This window comes from Odocoileus virginianus, chromosome 17 (assembly GCF_023699985.2).
Source record: "Odocoileus virginianus isolate 20LAN1187 ecotype Illinois chromosome 17, Ovbor_1.2, whole genome shotgun sequence".
NCBI classification, from domain to species: Eukaryota; Metazoa; Chordata; class Mammalia; order Artiodactyla; family Cervidae; genus Odocoileus; species Odocoileus virginianus.
The window spans coordinates 28,327,168-28,346,918 of record NC_069690.1 but is presented as its reverse complement, the minus strand read 5'-3'; the positions used below and the strand labels follow the sequence as shown (position 1 = coordinate 28,346,918).

The window sequence follows — 19,751 nt, the reverse complement described above, 5'->3', positions numbered from 1 at the left end:
TCCGAAACGAGAGAAACCGCCGCAGTGAGGAGCACTCGCTCTCTGCACTACAGAAAGCAACAAAGACCTAGTGCGTTCAAAAATAAATAAATAGATAATAAAATAGAGAAAAACTCTGAATCTTAAAAATAATAAATCAAATACTTGGTTAGAACACATTCTGCACATTTTAGATTGAATTCCTTATGAAGTGAAAGTGAAAGTCGCTCAGTCATGTCCAAGTCTCTAAGACCCCATGGACTATACAGTCCATGGAATTCTCCAGGCCAGAATACTGGAGTGGGTAGCCTTTCCCTTCTCCAGGGGATCTTCCCAACCCAGGGATCAAACCCAGGTCTTCTGCATTGCAGGCGGATTCTTTACCAGCTGAGCCACAAGGGAAGCCCTTATAGTCACAACTGAATGCTTGAGGAATTCATAAAAGGAGAAACTGAAAACATGCCCCCGTGGTGTTTTCTGTCTCCTTATCATCACCACTCCCTCCATCTCCACCACTTGCAGCTCCTCCATCACTCTCTCTGGCTCTGATATGCTCTTCAAGGCTCACCTTAGGCATCATCTCCTCCAAGAGGCCTCTCCCTTCCCTCCCAGCTACCACTCTAGGCCGACCTGTCTTAAGACAACCCTCCTTAGTATTCTCAAAGCACAGCACAGACACATCTGTATTGAAGCATGTTTCCTTCTAGATTGACATTGTTGGTGTAGCTGGCTTTCATTTGCCACATAAGTCATACAGCTCATCGAGGTCACCTCTTTATTTACAATATCTAGCCTGAAACATGCCTGGCTCGTAATGGTGGTTTAATTGCTGAGTCATGTCGGACTCATTGTGACCCCAGGAACTGGGGCCTGCCAAGCTCATCTGTCCATGAGATTTCCCAGGCAAGACTATTGGAGCGGGTTGTCATTTCCTTCTCCAGGGGATCCTCTTGACATAGGAATCGAACCCAGGGTCTCCTGCATTGCAGGCAGATTCTTTACCGACCGAGCCGCGAGGGAAGTACTGGCATGAGATGGACCTACAGTAAATACTGATGATGTGATGACTACATGAATCGCCTAAATTATTCAAAAGCCAGAAAATAATAATTTTTTCAGACTTTGAAACTGCGGAGACTCTTTGGGGTATTTATCGGCAAACATTGTGACCAGTTGACTTTTTTTGGAATACTGACTTTGGGTCAGTTCAGTTTAGTTCAGTCACTCAGTCGTATCTGACTCTTTGCAACCCCATGGACCGCAGCCCACCAGGCCTCCCTGTCCATTGCCAACTCCCAGAGTTTACTCAAACTCGTGTCCATTGAGTTGATGATGCCATCCAACCCTCTTATCCTCTGTCATCCCCTTCTCCTCCCACCTTCAATCTTTCCCAGCATCAGGGTTTTTTCAAATGAGTCAGCTCTTCGCATCAGATAGCCAAAGTATTAGAGTTTCAGCTTCAGCATCAGTTCTTTCAATGAATATTCAGGACTGATCTCCTTTAGGATGGACTGGTTGGATCTCCTTAGTCCAAGGGACTCTCAAGAGTCTTCTCCAACACCACAGTTCAAAAGCATCAATTCTTCAGCACTCAGCTTTCTGTATAGTCCAACTCTCACATCCATACAAGACTACCGGAAAAACCTTAGCCTTCACTAGATGGACCTTTGTTGGCAAAGTAACGTCTCTGCTTTTTAATGTGTTCTCTAGGTTGGTCATAGCTTTTCTTCCAAGGAGCAAGTGTCTTTTAATTTCATGGCTGCAGTCGCCATGTGCAGTGACTTTGGAGTCCAGAAAAATAAAGTCTGACACTGTTTCCACGTTTCCCCATCTATTTGCCATTAAGTGATGGGACCAGATCAAGTCCAATGTTAAATACAAGGCCAGAGACCTATTGCTGGGCACGGACCGAATGAATTTCAGAGAGCAACACTACCCGAGTCTCACCACTAGATGGCAGCCGCGCCCCAGGAGCAGGCGATTCCTGCCCTCTGACCACACCCTGCCCGGGGCTGTCCACCTCTGGTCCTGCTCCTTCAGGGATCTCAGATCGCTGGATGAGGAGGGCAGGTCCTGGCAGGTATTGATGACCCTGGGAACCACATCCCCAGAAGATGTTCTTTCCTGCCCCTCTCCACTCTCATTTATTCTCATAAATGCCACCAGTCTCTTCCTCCTTCATGTCCCGCTTCTCTACCCGCCAGCCAACACTTGATAAAACTCCCCTTGCCTACAGGGCGATCCGATGCCTCATGCAGGACCCAACCCAGCTGCAAACCACCTGCTCAGTTAACATGCACTAGGAAAGACACGGGCAGTGTCTCCTGGGTGTCTCCCAGCGAAATCAGGCGTCTTGAGAACTGTCATGTAGGAGAAATAGAAGCTGCCCAGGAGGAAGACAGACAGACAGACAAGGGGGAAAAAAGGGTCTCAAGACACAAATAGAGAAAAACAAAAGATGGAAGCACCGGAGGAAACAGCTATAAGAACCTAGCTCTGGGTGCTGTGTGGCTTAGAGAGGAAGAGGCTTGACCAGTCAGAGAGACTGGTGAGGAGGACACTTGACTTAACTGAATTTGTCAAGAGGACCAAGGGGTCAGACCTGGAGAGACTCAGGGCCGGAGTCCCGGCTCCTTGTCCAGGGCACCTCTGATGGAAAAGGAAGGGAAGCAACTGTGGGGGCTGAGGAGGGGGAGGCCGAAGGCGGTGGCTTCTCCCTGGGACTCCCTGATCTGAGCAATTGCTTGGCATGATTTCCCTGTGCCCTGGAAAATGAAAAGGCTTCTCCCGTCTAGGTGACCTACCGAGAGACAGACACAAAGTGTGGCCCTGCCTGTGTCACAGGGCTGCTTTGAGGACCCAGTGTCACGGACATAATTATATGAATTATGTATTTATATACAATATAGTTAGTACGGCAAACGGCCTCTATAAATTGTAAGGTGCCTTGTGAATGTTCTCTTGGCTGCTCATTCCACGCTGACCACCAGCACCTCTCAGCCAAGGCCCTGTCCTAGGATCCCGGGCAGAGGCAGAAGTCCAGACCCAGCCCTTGCAGAAAAGAGGAAAATGTGAGATGACACCATTTAAGCTCTGCAAGTTAGCGTGGTTTCCAATTTCCACTTCTCTTACGGGAAGTCTTCGGTCATCTGAAGCAGCCGGCCAGGTCTGGAATGCGGGTTCTCCAAGCCGCACACCCTGGAATCTTCAGTAACTAGATGATGTGAGCTGAGGCAGGGGTGGCTACAGATGGGACAAAGTTTGGGAGACATGATGACTAAGTGTCAGGCTGGCCCTTGGGAGGACCTTCTTCATGGAGACCTGACCATAAAAAGATGTGTCTGAGGCAACTGGGGATCTGTGAATGTGGGGTGGTTAACATTAACGAACATGTACATTTCAAGTGAGCTTATGATGGCATTGTGGTTATTGTTTTAAAAAAGAAGAAGAGAGGAAGGAAGGAAGTCCTCATTAGACATACACATCTCCACTTGCAAGGATTTACTGATGGAAAAATTCTTGGATTTGCTTTAAAATACTTTTTTTAAAAAATGTAGAAAGAGGGGTAGTTCCCTGGTTGTCTAGTGATTAGAATTCGGTGCTTTCACTGCCATGGACCAGGTTCAATTCCTGGTCAGGGAACTGGGATCCCACAAGCTGCATGGGGCAGTCAAAAAAAAAAAGAAAAACGTGTAGAAGGGTGACAAGTGAAAAAGAATGAGCATTGGCTACCTGTCATGTGGGTGATGGCTGGCCATCCTGTGCCATTGGTACATGGACTTCTGCGCTAGCCAGGTGAGGGGGGCAGAGCTGAGCTGGAGCAGCTGGGAGCTACACGGTGGGGAATGGAGGGACACAGATATCCCCCAAGCAGGGCCTGGGCCTGCTTTCTGCCCCGTGGATACCACAACTGCCTGTGATACCTCCCCTGTCCTGTGAGGGAGGAGCCTACAGACAGCCCAGCTCGTACCTGGACACTTGTTCCTGGGCCCAGATCCCCCCAGGTCATGCATGTGCTTATGTATGTGTGTGTGTGTGTGTATATATATACACATACATACATACACTTGTGTACATATATACATTGATATTATACATACACATACACTACATGATATACACATTATATATGTGATATTAATTATATATTATTTATATATCATATATTAATCATATATCACACATTACATATTATGATTATGTAATATGTGAATTACTTACTCATATACAGTACGTAGCAGTGTTAGTCACTCGGTCGTGTCCAACCCTTTGCGACCCCATGGACTGTAGCCCACCGGGCTCCTCTGTCTGTGGGATTCTCCAGGCAAGAATCCTGGAGTGGGTTGCCATTCCTTCTCCATGTGATCTTCCCGACCCACGGATCAAACCCAGCTCTCCTGCACTACAGGCAGATTCTTCACCATCATATCTACAGGGAAGCTGTAGATATATTCATCAAGCCCTTGCTATCTGCATTTTCTTATACAAGCCTTACAAAAGCTGTCTAAGGTAGCAATGATCACATCCACTTAACAAATGAAAAAATTAAGGCTCAGAGAAGTTAAGTAATTTGTGCAAAGCCAAATGTAAGGATAGCAACATACCTCACATCCCTCCTGATCAGATTCTGTGGGGGAACCAGTGAATTGCTGTACATAGAAAGTACTTAGACTGGTGCCTGACACAGAGAAAATGCTAAATAAGGGTTTGTCTTTCTGATGGCTGTTACTCCACCGCCTGCCACACCCTGCAGAGGGTGGAGGAAAGCCGAGAAATCTGAACCGGGGGAAAAGAAATGATCTGATTATTTGCCTTGCAAAGTAAGTCACCCCCCGGGCTTCTTCACCAGCCAGGCCGTTGGGCTTGAGAAACTGACTGTAGGACTGCAGAGGCAGCTGAAGCCGAGCAAGCCACATTCTCAAACGCCTCCAAGTCCAGGTCTCCTGGTCACTCAGCCCCTGCACAGAGAATGCTCAGCTTCCAGAGGAGGCCAAAGGAAAAGCCCCTTCAGCTCAAGCCCCCCGGCGGCTCGGTGGACGGCTGGCCCTCCGGCCCTCTGCTTCTCAGGCCCCTCATCCCACATCAACCTCTGCAGAGCCTTCCCCCGCTGGAAACTTCATCTCACAAGATTCCCACTCCTGCCTGCTCTGCCCGTCCCAGCTCCCTCCTAGGAGAGCCTCCCCTATAGGCCACCTAGGGGGTCCTCACCCAGTCCTGTTACCCTAGCAGGGACCCCTCCAGCCTCACCCTGGGGCTCCCAACCAGTGAGAAGAGAGGCTTATCCTCCTGGAGTTGGTGTGAGAATGGAGGGTCAGCCTGGCTTTCTTGGCTTCAGGGTGCAGACTCGCATTCATTCTTCATCACTTCACACCTGGCTTCTGACAGCACAATGTGGTAACTGCTAAGAGAGATGGAAACCCTGCCCCTCCACTGCAGTGACATTCCTCATTGGCTTCTTATCACCAGGATAAGTGACATGAAAAGCACAGGGGTGCAGTCAGGAAAAGGGGGGAAAGAGAAAGTGAACATGCTGCTTTGCCCCCAGTTCAGAGATGTCTGGGCCCGAGGGTGGGGGCGGGGCGGGGGTGGGGTAGGACCCCATGTGCTCCTCTGACCTTTGGCTGTGGGTTCCTGGCCTCGGGTCACATAGGGTGCCCATACTTAGGCCTCGGGGCACTCCCAGAGGTACCCCTGCCGTCTTGGAACCGAGGATGTTAAAAAAGTCTACACTTGCTTTCTCCTACATCCAGAACAAACAGGCCTCCTAGGTCCCGTGGCCAAGACCTGCCCTGGACCGAGCTAGTGTAGACTCTGAGTGATCCACTTTTTGGCAGCCACCACCATCACGGTCACACACTCCACTGACCCAGGGACCCACATCTCCAGTTTTCGGAGCCTGGGGTTGGGAGGAGCGGCCCCGCCCTCCTCAACACACCAGCTTCATCCAGATCTCTCCGAAACCTGAGGACCAACTGCAGAGAAGCTTCATTAATTTTTCACCAGATTCATCTACTAGAGGCTGAGCAGAGCTGAGCCAAAGCCCTATCACAAGCGCCTCTGCCGGCGGCCCAGCAAGGGTTAACCCATTAGCCCACATCCTGGTGAGCTCACCCCGCTGGAGCCGGCTCTGCGCTGGGATTCGCTGCACGCAGCTCCTGGAGGGGCCAGGGAGGCTTCTTCCCGGGGCTGGGGTACAGGACTTGAGCAGGAACTCTCTGCCCGCTTCCTCTTGGCGCCAGCTGTGTGCGATCCCCAGGTCTCCCCCATCTTCCCCGGGGGGCGTTGAGCACAGTAAGTAAGGAGGCCACTGGCCCTCTGCCCCTCCTTCCACTTCCCTGGAGGAAGGAGCCGGTTTTAACTTTGCTTTAGAGCGCTTGAGTCTGTGAGCCGGAGGTGGGAGGCAGATGCGCACAGCCGGCTGAGGGGAGGTGGGCTGGCTGCACCCTGGGAAGGCAGCGGGGAGAGAGGTGATGGGGCGGGTTGCACCCGGTGCTGCACCTGGAGGAGGGGAAGCTGGCTGCAGGTGGCTGCCTCTGCCCTGTAGTAGGGCAACCAGCCTTCACCCTCCACAGCCGTGGGCGGGGACCACACTCCCGAGCTGGCTCAGATGAGCCAAACCGCCTGACTTCGGAGTGCTAGGCGTCCTCGGGTCCCGGAGGGCACAGAGGGACCTCAGAACTAGACCTAGGCATCCCCATCAGACCTCAGCGTCTGCCAGTCCATCCCTCCCAGCTGCAGGTGTGGCAGGCGCCCAGGGCAGGTGCGGGCAGGGGCTGGGCAGGCTCCCTGTCGGGAAGGGGAAACCAGGCTGGCCCATATAAACACAGACAAAACGTGCAGGGGAGACGTGTGCCTTGGGGACCACACACCCAGGGAAAAGCAGATGCTACCACCTGAGCTGTTTTTCCACCTTGTTACTGGGCAGGGCCTGGGCTCCGGCTGCATGGAGTGAAGCGTGAGGTGAGTGGCCCTGTCTAGATGGAGCTGGGGAACTTCCCTTCCTAGAAGCCCTGGGAGCAGGGTGGCCCTGCCCTGGGGACAGCAGCCGGGGATTCAGAAACCTTATCAATTCAAGCCCTAGGCACCACTCACCTCATCGGGACAGGGTCGCCAATGGAATGTCTGGTTGGGGGTGGCCAGTGGCCAGCAGTGACAGCTGGGTGGGGGTACTGTGGGGACCCCAGTGGGGAGAGGCTTGACCCTCCATGTCTCAGGAATTCCAAACAGAAACTCATGCTTGCATCTTTCTCAGGAATCCTCTTATCTCTGTCACTTGTGTTTTGCAACCTGCCCTCCCCTCTTGTCCCACCAGAGGACCCTTCTCTCTGGGTACCTCCTGGCTGGGAGACATGAGCCCTGCCTCCCCTGCTCTCAGCCCCTGCAGTTCCCAGAATAGTCCAGCTCCTATCAGGGATGAGAAGCTTGAGAAAGGATTGATAACTCCAGCCCCAAGTACAATGGGGCCTCTTACCATATCAGGGTTGCAGATATATTAACAAGGATGCCAGCTACTTTTGAATTTCTCACACACAACAAATGCTTTTCGGTGTAAGGATGCCCCAGGTCACCTTTGGAACATTCTTATAAGTAAAAGCATCCATTGCTTATCTGAAATGCAAATTTAACTGGGCATTTTGACATTTTATTGGCCAAATCAGGGAATCTATTAATATTGACAGTGTTAAGTGAAGTGGAAGGGCAGGCTTCTTCCTTGAGCAAACACAGTAGAGTATAAGGACCAGGATTCGGGTTTAGGCAGCTCTGGGCCTCAGTTTCCTTATCTGTAAAATGGGAATGATAATAACAGTACCACCCTCATAGAACTGGGGCTTCCCTGGTGACTTGGTGGTAAAGAACCTGCCTGCCAATGCAGGAGACTCGGGTTCGATCCCTGAGTCGGGAAGATCCTCTGGAGAAGGAAATGGCAACTCACTCTGGTATTCTTGCCTGGAGAGTTCCATGGACAGAAGAGCTTATTGGGTTACAGTCCATGGGGTCGAAAAGAGTCGGACAAGACTGAGTGACCAACATGTTCACTTTCACTTTCCAGTATTCTTGGTAAATCCCATGGACAGGGGAGCCTGGTGTGCTTCAGTCCATGGGATCACAAGAGTCGGGCATGACTTAGCGACTAAACAACAACAATAACCTCTTGGAGTTATTAAGAGATGCTCCAGGTGAAGAAAGTGGCAGGTACCAGGCATTTTGTACTCTACTGGGATGATGGCGGTGGGGGTTGGGGGAGGGCTTTGTGGCCACTGTCAGAGGCCTCTTGTTTCTCTGCTACTTGCAGCTTAAGGCCCCTGGCTCCAGCTCACACATCCTCAGCAGTTTCACCCAGCAGCGTCAGCCTAATGCCTCACCTGAAGCAGCCACCCTGCGATTCTGTTCACAGCCCGTTGCCCCCATTTCAAAGGTACTCTCCACGCACCACTCCCATACTTTAAAAAGAAAACCAAAACTTCAAAACCTTCCCAACAAGGAGCAGGATAGACTCAAACCCAGGCTCCGCAGCCAAACAGGATCCACAACTCCCATTTCTAGCCTGGTTCTCTATGCACCTGCTGAGTAACTTTGGGCAAATTACTTAACCTCTCTGATCCTCAGTTTCTTCACCTGCAAAATGGGATGATAATTGTCCCATCCTCAGTGTCTTGTCAGGAGAGGGAAATGATGCACTTCCAAAAAGGCACTCAGCCTGGTCTTCAACCCCTAGTAAGAGTCGGAGAAATGACAATTATTGTTATTGTATGACGTGTCGACCCTCCCCTGATGCACCAGGTACTGCTTCTGTTTGGAGAAGCTGCTGGGGCACCCTGGAGACTTCAGGAAGGCCAGCCAGCAGAAAGCACCCAGTCTTGGCAAGAGGTCTGTCCATTAGACACCAGGGAGGGAGGGGGGCAGTCACGGGGTCCCCCTGCTCCTCACAGCTGCCTCTCCTGCCCCCAAGTTAGCCAGTCCCATCCTTCCACCCCCTGTAAGAGCAAAGGGGATGGGCGATGGATGGGGAGGAACAGCAATGGAGACTTGACCCTGCGATGCTCAATCTTCCCGTTGCAGTTCCGCTGCTTAGTGAGTCATTTAACACATGACTGGTGATCCCCAAGCTCCAGCCAGGTGCTGAGCTACCTGCTGGAGGGCACGGGAAGCCGAGGGAGCCCCAGGCCCAGCCCTGCAAGGACTCGGGGAGGGACTGGAGAACGTCCAGCCCTGTAAGAACAGACACGCCTCTGGTCACCTCCAGGGCAGTGACCCACTTATTTCACTTTCAACTGCTGTCCACTAAGTGGTGCATTTCTGACACTCGAGAATCTACTGGAGGGAAAACTATATGGTCCTTACTATCCTGGACACTCGGCATTGCTCACCAGCTTGCACGATCCATGCAACCCACCCAACCGCCCACTGGGGAATGAACCTATGAGTGCATGAGAAACAGCCAGAAAGTCCCTGCATTCTGTCCCCTCTCATTTGAGATGTCACTTTACCTCGTTCATCAGAGATGCTGCTGAGCCAGGAAATGTGGATACCCAGAGCTCCTCTTCGGAAAGGGACATGGTTTGAGTTGTGTCTGTGGCTCTGCGTCTAGAGTTGGGTGCGGTGTCAGGGAGCCCTGTGGAGCAACCTGGGGAACAGAGGTCAAAGGGCAAACACTGGAGAGATATTCACAGGCAGGCTCTCCAAATACCCGGTCCATTACAAATAGCCACAGATAAGGATACAAGCTCTAACAAGATTAGAGACAGTCCCTTCTGGATACTAGTTCTGCCAACCAAACCCTGTCTTTGCTCTGTCCAGGGCCTTCTGGCTCTGTGAAAGAGTTTTCCCTCAAGAAAGAAAGTGAAAGTGAAGTCGTGTCTGACTCTTTGCGACCCCATGGATGGTAGGTCGCCAGGCTCCTTCGTCCATGGGATTTTCCAGGCAAGAATACTGGAGTGGGTTGCCATTTCCTTCTTCAGAGGATCTTCCTGACCCAGGGATTGAACTCTGGTCTCCCGCATTATAGGCAAACACTTTACCATCTGAGCATATCTTTCCAGAGATGAGGGGAAAACAGTAAAATTCTTGTTCTCTCTCTCCCTCTATCTCTCAGCTCCACCTCTGCCTCCATCGTCCGCTCTCATCTCTGCCTGCATCTCTGTCATCCTCTCCATCTCTTATCTCCACCTCTGTCTGCATCTCCACCTCCATCTCCACTTCCATCTCCACATCCATCTTCTATCCCCAAATCCCAGTCTCTCAAAGATGTACCTTCTCTTTCTCTCAGGATCTCCTCTTTCTCAGAATCAGCACAGAGGATTCCTATAAGAGTCAGGTGACACTCTCACCTCATTGATTTCCTTCTCTGTCTTATTCTGCGGTCACTTTGCCCCTGCCCATACCCCTACTTTCCTTTTCTGGGGCAACATGCCTCCTGCCCACACCTCTACCCTGGATCCCGATTTCCATCATAGGACTTCAACCATTATCAACACTCCCCTGTTCTTGGTTTAACTACACTTTCACCTGCTCCCTAGACTGACCCACTTGATTATTACCACTATGACTTTTACAGTTCTTTTTCACTGGGTATAATTTATACACATTGCAATGCACAAATCTTAGTGTACCACATTGACAAATGGATCCTCTATGTAACCCACACTGACATAAAGAGATGGAACATTTCCATTGACCCCAGAAAGCCCCAGTTATTTCCTCCCCACCCCTACAACCACTGTTTTGAGATCTGTCACCTTAGATTAGTCCTTAGAAAGTTCTAGAAGATCATGTAAGTGGAAACATATACTATATGTGCTCATTCATATCTGACTTCTTTCACCCACCATATCTATGGGACTCATCCAAGTTGTGTGTGTATCCAAAGGTGGTTCCTTTTTATTGTTGAATAGTATTTTGTATTTTTATGAACATACAGTGTGTGTTCATCTTTTCTCCTGTTCGTGGATATTAGGGTTGTTTTCTGGATTAGAGCTACTATGAACAAAGCTTCTATGAATATTCTTAAACAAGTCTTGGTGCACATAGGTTTCCATTTATCTTGGAGTGGAATTGTTAGCTCAAAGGGAAGGTGGATGCTTCACTTTGTAAGAAACTATTTGACCTGGTTCCAAAGTGGCTATCCCATTTTACATTCCCACAAGCAGTGCTTGAGAGTTCTGGTTGTTGTGAGATGTTTAAAGTTTAGCCATTCTAGTGAGTGACTGGATCTCCTTGTGGTTTTAATTTGCATTTCATCTTTCATTTAATTTGCATGGCAATCTCAAGGTTTTTTTTCATGGATTTCTTCTTCATCTGTCTTCCTGTAATGGATCTGTTCAAATCTTTGCCCATTTTTCAAATTGTGCTGTTTGTGTTGATATTAATCCCGTGTCGTAGTTCTTTACATATTCCAGATAGAAATCTTTTGACAATACATATTTTGCTAAAATTTTCTCCCAGTCCATAGCTTGCCTATTCATTTTCTTCTGGTAGCTTTTAATGAGCAGTTTTAAATTATGACAAAATCTAATTTATTGATTTATTTTTCTTCCTCGGTTATTGCCATCTCTGTCAACCTCCAGGTCACAAAGGTATTCTATTTTTTTCTCCTAAGAGCTTTATGGTTTTCACTTTTATGTTCAGGTTTTGCCCATGATCCATTGCAAATTCATTTTTTTGTTGATGGTATGAGGTGGGGACAAGTTTCATTTTTTTCTATATGAATATTCAGTTATTCCAGCACCACTGGTTGCAATGGCTTCCCTTTCCCCCGTGGACTAGTTTTGGTGTTTTTGTCAAAAGTAGTTGTCAGCAGTTACTGTTAGGCTTGTGGGGTTGGTTACTAGGGATAGTGCTGTGATTTCCTGAAAGTCTGACTTCCAGAGAGAGGGTTGGCTTCCTGGGCTGGTGGTTTCTCAGGCTGGTTGCTGCAAGTTCTGGGTCAGAGTTCCGCTTTTATACATGTCTGGCTGTTGACCATTTATACACATGGTCAGTGTCTCATTCAGTGTCTCATCTATTACAGATGTTTGCAAACATGTCTATAGTAGAATAAACAACTTAAGTAAGATAGTAAGATAATCAACTTCCATACATCCATCTTCCATAAAAAGATTTTATAACCTTTAACATTCTGTCATATTTGATACGGAGGTTCATGTTTTCATGTATATCATGCCATTGAGACATTTTATCCCTGTATGTGATTTCAAGATATACCTCCATTCTCATTAAAGACGCTTTCTTTTGTGTCCACAGTATCTTCATTATACCGAATACAAGATATTTTTTTTAGACACACCGAAGGGCTTGTGGGATCTTAGTTCCCCAACCAGGGATCGAACCCAGGCCCACAGCAGTGAAAGCACCAAGTCCTAACCTCTGGACTGCCAGGGAAGCCCCCAAATACACATTTTAAATCCTTAGTGGCATTTAACATCCAAACCAAAGCCAAACTTCCCTAAAACTATCCCAAAATGTACCGGTTGGTTTCTTCTAGTCAGAATCCAGAAAAGGAACATATTGTATTTAGTTATATTTTAAAATTTTCCTTACTGAAATATTTTACTGATCTTTTTTTTTTTTTAATCCCTCTTCCCCTTTTCCCTTTGTTAACCATAAGTTTGTTTTCTATGCCGATGGGTCAGTGTCTATTTTGTATTTAAGCTCATTCTATCAATTTTTTAGATTCCACGTATAAACAATATGATATTTTCTTTCTCTGTCTGGCTTACTTCTCTTGGTATGCTCATGTCTAGGTCCATGCCATTTTACTGATCTTTAACACATGCATGTGAGAGTAGCCATGTCATAGTAAACAGCCCATGTAACCGTCTGGGGCCAGATAGAGAGTTGGATCATGATGGCACTCCAGAAGTTTCCGTCTATCCCCCTTCCAGTCACCACCCCAGCTGAAGGTAACCACTACGCGGCACTGATCGTCTTACACGTTTTTGAATCTTCTGTAAATGGAAGATAGCATCTGGCTTCTCTTGCTCATGTTTGGGGTCCTGCACAGACAGACATAGGGTTCATTCTCTCCTCATGCTCTGGAGCCCCAGGCCGGGCTTCCATCCTGGCGCCAGCCTGCAGCCTCACCTTCCCTAGTTCTGTGCAACAGATATGGATGCATCTCCACGCACTACACCTGCCTCCTGACACCCTAGAAGTGGCCTCCAAGGGAAAAGGACCTCCATCTCCCTTCTCAAATTGCTCCCCTGGGGGCTGAGCCAACATGCAAATCCATGGAGAGTCTGGGAGGCCCGCACCCCAGACCTTCCTTCCACTGACTCCTCCCAGCCCAGCCCCTCAGGGCTTCAGTCCTCATCCAATGCAGCCCAACTTCCCAGTAAATTCACTGCTGTGTACAGAAATCTCTCCCATCCTGCTCACAAAAAGGGATATTAGTAAATGCTGTTTGAGAGGGGCCTGAGGTGCCCCAAAAGGAAACACAAAGGAAGAGGAAGAATGTGGGGCACCAGGAGCGGAGACCGGAAGGGAGACCAAAGACCAGGGCCGTAACTCAGTCTAGATCACATAGCTAGAAAGTGGTTGAGTCTGAAAATAAGATGCCATTTCGTAAATTGTAGCTTTAAAGGACATCATTGTTCCCTGATTTAAATAATAAGGACAGTTGATTAAAGTGTTAGTCGCTCAGTCGTGTCTGACTCTTTGCGACCCCATGGACTGTAGCCCGCCAGGCTCCTCTGTCCATGGAACTCTCCAGGCAGGAATACTGGAGTGGGTTGCCATTTCCTTCTCCAGGGGATCTTCCCAACCCAGGGATTGAACCCAGGTCTCCTGCATTGCAGACAGATTCTTTACCATCTGAGTCACCAGGGAAGCCCATTTATCTCTCACATGGGGGAAAAAAAAAAAAAACAGCTTGAGAGGCTTCTTATTTTTGTAGATCTCAGCTGCTTTTCCTTTTGACTTCAGCACTGAGAACCAGGCTGGAGACGGATGCTGAGAACAGGAACGGTATGTGAGGAGTCCTCGCCCTTGCTTCTGAGTTGCCGGTACCAGGAGCCCAGGCCATAGGAACGGTGACCATGGAGGCCCTCCCCAAGGCCCTGGAGGTCGAAGAGAAGTCTCCCGAGTCCAAGGACCTTTTGCCCAGCCAGACGGCCAGCTCCCTGTGCATCAGCTCCAGAAGCGAGTCCGTCTGGACCGCCACCCCCCGGAGTAACTGGGAAATCTACCGCAAACCCATCATTATCATGTCCGTGGGTGGTGCCATCCTCCTCTTCGGTGTGGTCATCACCTGCTTGGCCTATACCCTGAACCTGGGCGATATGAGCCTCAAGGTCCTGAAGATGGTGGGGCCTGCCTTCCTGTCTCTGGGACTCATGATGCTGGTATGTGGGCTGGTCTGGGTGCCCATTATTAAGAAGAAACAGAAGCAGAGACAGAAGTCAGTGTTCTTCCAGAACCTCAAGTCCTTCTTCCTGAACCGCTGATGGCAATCTTGCCCTCTGTCCGCCCCACCACCCCGACCCCTTGTCCAGGAGAAGGTGTCATGGCCAAAGTCCAACATCTCTGGTCCCTTGGGTGGTGGAGTCTGCCATAAAACTGATGCAGGCAAACCCTCTTCTGGGCCCCATGGGAAAAAGCAAGCTCAGGGCTGCGCCCTCCGTGTGGCTGGGAGGCACCGCTGGATGATCTCATTTAGTCTCTGTTATGTCTGACGCTTCCCCCGAGATCCTGGCCGCAGCCGTCGCCTTCCATGGCTGTCACCCCGGCCTGTGCATTCAGGTGTCACTCATCTAATGAACGTGCTCTGCCAAGCGCTATGCATGTTGGGAAATTCCTTGAGATGGACTATCCCCCGAGAAGAACCTCCCGCTTACATTTCTGAGTGCCTGCACTGGATTCTGCATTTGCTTCCTTCTAGAACCCAGACTGACCAGCAGAGGCCCTTTGCAGAGAGGAGGGAAATCCTGGCCATTGAGATTACCCCCTCCAGCTCTTTCTGTGGCCAAGATGCTGGCTTGTGTTTCAAGAGATCAGATAAGTCACAAGTACAAACATTCCAAAGAGTGAGAAGTGGCTGGGAGAAACACTTTCCAAGAAGGCACATTCTCCCCTGGAAATGGCTCTGGGAGTTAGCTGGAGAAGCAATTTAACCCTCAGTTATACAGTATTTACACCGGAGGTGGCGGCATGCGCCAGGGGGTATCACAGTCTCCCCTTGACCTTCTAACTCCTTCTCTGTGACTGCTCTTCCGTCTGAACTGGACACTTAGCCAAGGACAAGCGCATGTTGCCCTAACTTCCTTCTCCCCTGACCCCAGCCTCTACCCCACGATTCTGGAATAGCCGGGTGGAAAGCCGCTGCAGAGGGCTGCGGTAAGCGTTTGCTCTGCTTCACCCCTATCGAGAATCACAACCCAGAGATTCGACTCCACAGCTGAGTGTCTGGAGGTTTCCAGAGACGGTTTTTACTTCAGAAAGTCCCAACTTCTGCTCTCCCAGCCCCCACCCACCCACACACAGACATTCAGTGAGGGCTCAGCTCGGGGCCAGGCCCCGGGATGGAGCAAGCTAGACAGACAGCCGGTCCCTGCATTCATCTCCCACATGAAGAGAAAGACGCGGCCAGGCCAACAGGTGCTGAGCCAGACACGGGTGCTGAGTCCTTTCTGGGCAGTGAGGGTGGGGGCAGGAACATGGCGGGCGGGCGAGGGGTGGTCTGCTCTAGCTGAAAGCTGTGCAGCCGACAGAATCAACAGAAGCGGAGGAAAGAGAACGGGCACAGGCAGGAAGGGAAAGCATTTGGCAGGAACAGTGTGCGGAGCTGGGGGAGGGGAGCAGGATATGACTGGGACACCGTGGAGCAAGTTCCCTCGTCTGGAATGGTCGCCCGAGCTCCTCCCTTGGCCTGCTCCTCACCCTGCCTCCTGCTTCCCCAAGTGCCTCACTGCAGCTTCTCCTCGAGGCCCTCCTGGGTCTGTGGCAGAGACTGTGTAGGGGGTTCCCTGGGGCTAACCACACAGAAATCACCCGTGAGGTAAGTGCTCCCCAAACCAGGGGCGTCCTGCAGCATCCAGAGGTGGCCAGACCAGGAGGGCACCTGTGAGGAAGCCAGGCTCCCACAGGCCTGTGGCCCAGTGGACAGCATCTAATTACCAGGGAAGGGTCACCTCAGCCTTCTGCCCCCGCCTCCACCTCGGCCCTTGACTGCGTCACTGTGGCAGCCTCTCTCTAACAGGCCTCCAGGCGTTTCCATCCTTATGGGGGTGGTTCTATATGCAGAGTCAGGACACCACCTTGTTCACTCTGCATCATGGGAAATTCTGTGGAGGCAGGTACCTGTGACAGGGGGACACTCCCCTGCCCCGCCCACCCGAGGACCCAGAGTTTGGGGACTTTGAGCCAGCATGACCATGTTTCTCATTCAGACAACACAGTCACCTGGCCCCTGCACACAGGCAGTCAGGGCCCATCATGGGGCCTCACCAGTCACTATGTCACTCACTGTGGTCCCAGTGCCTCAGGTGGCTTACGGATGGTTTCTGACATGAAAGCAGATTCCATAACGGCCCTACCCTGTCACTCTCAGAGTCCTCTATGCTTTCCCACCTGGGAGCAAGCAGGGAGGACTCCTGGCTGGCTTGATGGTCATCCACATGTCCCAAGTCTCATTTCCTCCCCTTGCAAGCTTGTCATCTGGGCATTGCCATGGGACGGAGGCCAGGTGCATGTTACTACCATCTGTTGTCTTGGCAGAGGGCAGTTTGGGGACCACAAGACTCTAGAAGGCATCCAAGGTCTGGACTCACCTGGAAGGCTCCCACAGTCTCGCCCACATTCCCTAATTCTTAAGCTAGTTTCTCAGTAAGAAGAATGAGGAAAGATTCCAAGCATCATTCACCACCCTTCTCTTCTGGGCTTCCCCATATGACTGTGGACCAAGGAGCATGCCTGGGTCAGGCTGAGGGGCTTTTGCCAAAGACCGTTGCCACATGGAAGTCTGAGGAATGCATGTGCCTGGTCAGATGCCATGTTTCTGGCAAAAAAAACCCCCACCATGCCTCCTTCCATGCCATGAATGCAAGGTCAGGACCAGCATCCATGCATCTCGCTACTGGATTATATTATCCTACCCATGGCTGTTCTGTTTGGGAGAATTCCATTTAATCTAAGTGCTGAAAAAACTGATGGGATGTTAAATTGTATCCTGTTTGACAGTGTCCACTGTGTTTTCATTCTGTTCCATCAGGAATTGCAGACTCTTCCACTAATTCATTCCTCTAAAATGCCCCCCACCCTATCCCATCACCACACGCCCTCCCCGGCAATGTGCTATCTGGGAGAAACGGACTGTGTGGGATTCCTGTCTGGTTCCTCGGGGGCCCCGTGGGAGCTGATGACCCTACTCTGAGATGCTGAAAGACCAGACCAGACAGAACAGAAGCTCCTGTTTCCCTCCCCGCAAGCCTGGTCTTGAGAGATGGAAAAAGAACCTTCCTGAATGAATCAGTGGTCCAGGGGAAGAGACTGGACTGCCTGGCACTATGTCTTACAGGAAATACAAATAACATCTCATTTAAGCCACTATTTTTTGGGTCCATTACTTGCAGCCAAATAAAATTCTTATTTACACACAGGTGACAAGTCTGGGGATAGAGTTATTTTCTTCCTCTAAGCCTCTACGTTCTTTTCTTCCACTATTTGATGAGACTCAGAACTGATGTATTTAGAACAAAGACTTTCACAAATAAGCTCCAAATCACTCCAGTGTATCTTTCCTCCAAATCCTTCCAGGATTCATGACATCTCTAAGGAGAGAGACACGGGAGGGGAAAGCCAGAGCAGAAAGACCACGACGCGGCTAGACTTCCTGTCCCCGTCTCTGGGGGTCAGGGACCTCCCTCAGCCTGGGCATCGCGTGGTGGGCATGGAAAGAGTGGCGTTCACACAGGGCACCTGGAAGCCTCTGTGACCAGTCAGGCTGCCCCACCTACTCTAAGAGCTGAGGCAGGGGTGGGTGGGAGACAGTGGTTGGTTTATAGAGGGTTCTATAACCTAGAGTCATTAATGGGAGGAGACACCTAGACACTCAGTTCTCTTTCTCCCAGGTTTCAATCCCCGCATTTGTCAAAATTAAAGTGACCCAAGTTCACAAACACAGAGGATTCTGTATTGATCAGGAGCACAGATTCTAGAGACAGCCCACCTGGGCTCACGTCTCATCTGGTCTTGCCAGGTCTTTGACCCTGAACAGCTTACTTTATTTCTGCAAGCCTCCATTTTGGTGTGTGTGTGCTCATTTATTTTTAATTTTTCTATTGAGGTAATAATAATTTAGGGGCTTCCCAGGTGGCTCAGCGGTAAAGAATCTGCCTGCCAATGCAGGAGACACAGGAGACATGGGTTCAATTCATGGGTCAAGAAGATCCCCTGGAGGAGGAAATGACAACCCTCTCCAGTATTCTTGCCTGGAGAATCCCATGGACAGAGGAGCCTGACAAGTACAGTCCATGGGGTTGCAAAAAAGTTGGACATGACTTAGTAACCAAACAACAAATATTCCATTGCATATATACCACATTTTCTTTATCCATTCATCCACCAATGGGCACTCAGGCTGTCTCCATATCTTGGCTATTGTAAATAATGTCAGAATGAACATGGAGGTGTAGATATCTTTTGGGATTAGTGTTTGTTTTCATCCATACTCCCATCTTCACAACTGCAAATGGGGTTAATAAAAATGCCTGCCTCTTCCTGAACATTAACTGAGATAATCCACATAAGGCTTTTATGTATTAAGCCCTAAATACTAGTCTTTATTAATGTTAATGGACTACACCAGGCAGTATATTTTCCTGAATGGTTTTGCATAAGGAAAGAATGCAAGTCTGTACAACAAAGTGTGAGCTGATTGGGAAAAGAGAATTGAGTTGAGGGGATCACCGTGCACTGTGCTGGCTGGTGACTGGGGGCCTAACGCCACCAGCCAATAGTTTCATTCCGACCTTTTTCACTCTTGCCTCCCCTCTGCTCCACAATGCCTCCCAATCAACTGTGTATGCCTGCTAAGTCGCTTCAGTTATGTATGACTCTTTGTGACCCCATGGACAGTAGCCCACCAGACTCCTCTGTCCATGGGGATTCTCCAGGCAAGAATACTGGAGTAGGTTGCCATGCCCTCCTCCAGGGATTCTTCCCAACCCAGGGATCTGGCCCATGTCTCTTAAGTCTCCTGCATTGGAGGACAGTTCTTTACCTCTAGGGCTACTTCCCAGTTCAGTTCAGTTCCATCACTCAGTCATGTCCGACTCTTTTCGACCCCACGGACTGCAGCACACCAGGCTTCCCTGTCCATCACCAATATCCGAAGCTTGCTCAAACTCATGTCCATCATGTCAGTAGTGCCATCCAATTGTCTCATCCTCTGTTGTCCCCTTCTCCTCCCACCTTCAATCTTTCCCAGCATCAGGGTCTTTTCCAATGAGTCAGTTCTTCCCATCAGGTGGCCAAAGTATTAGAATGTCAACTTCAGCATCAGTCCTTCCCAGTGAATATTCAGGACTAATTTCCTTTAGGATTAACTGGTTGGATCTCCTTGCAGTCCAAGGGACTCTCAAGAGTCTTCTCCAACACCATAGTTCAAAAGCATCAATTCTTTAGTGCTCTGCTTTCTTTATAGTCCAAGTCTCACAGCCATACATGACTACTGGAAAAACCATAGCTTTGACTAGATGGACTTTTGTTGGCAGAGTAATGTCTCTGCTTTTTAATACACTGTCTAGGTTGGTCATAGCTTTTTTCCAAGGAGCAAGTGT

The 19,751-nt window shown here is 49.7% G+C and overlaps 1 protein-coding gene across 1 annotated transcript; it reads left to right on the top strand.

The window, feature by feature from the left end:
* Window positions 1-6,009: 6,009 nt before the first annotated feature.
* PIRT (phosphoinositide interacting regulator of transient receptor potential channels) lies at window positions 6,010-17,569 on the top strand. The gene is made up of 2 exons (XM_070479106.1): window positions 6,010-6,270; window positions 13,900-17,569. The coding sequence occupies exon 2, from the start codon at window positions 14,013-14,015 to the stop codon at window positions 14,418-14,420; it is 408 nt and encodes a 135-aa protein (XP_070335207.1). The 5' UTR covers window positions 6,010-6,270; window positions 13,900-14,012; the 3' UTR covers window positions 14,421-17,569.
* The last annotated feature ends 2,182 nt before the right edge of the window (window positions 17,570-19,751 follow it).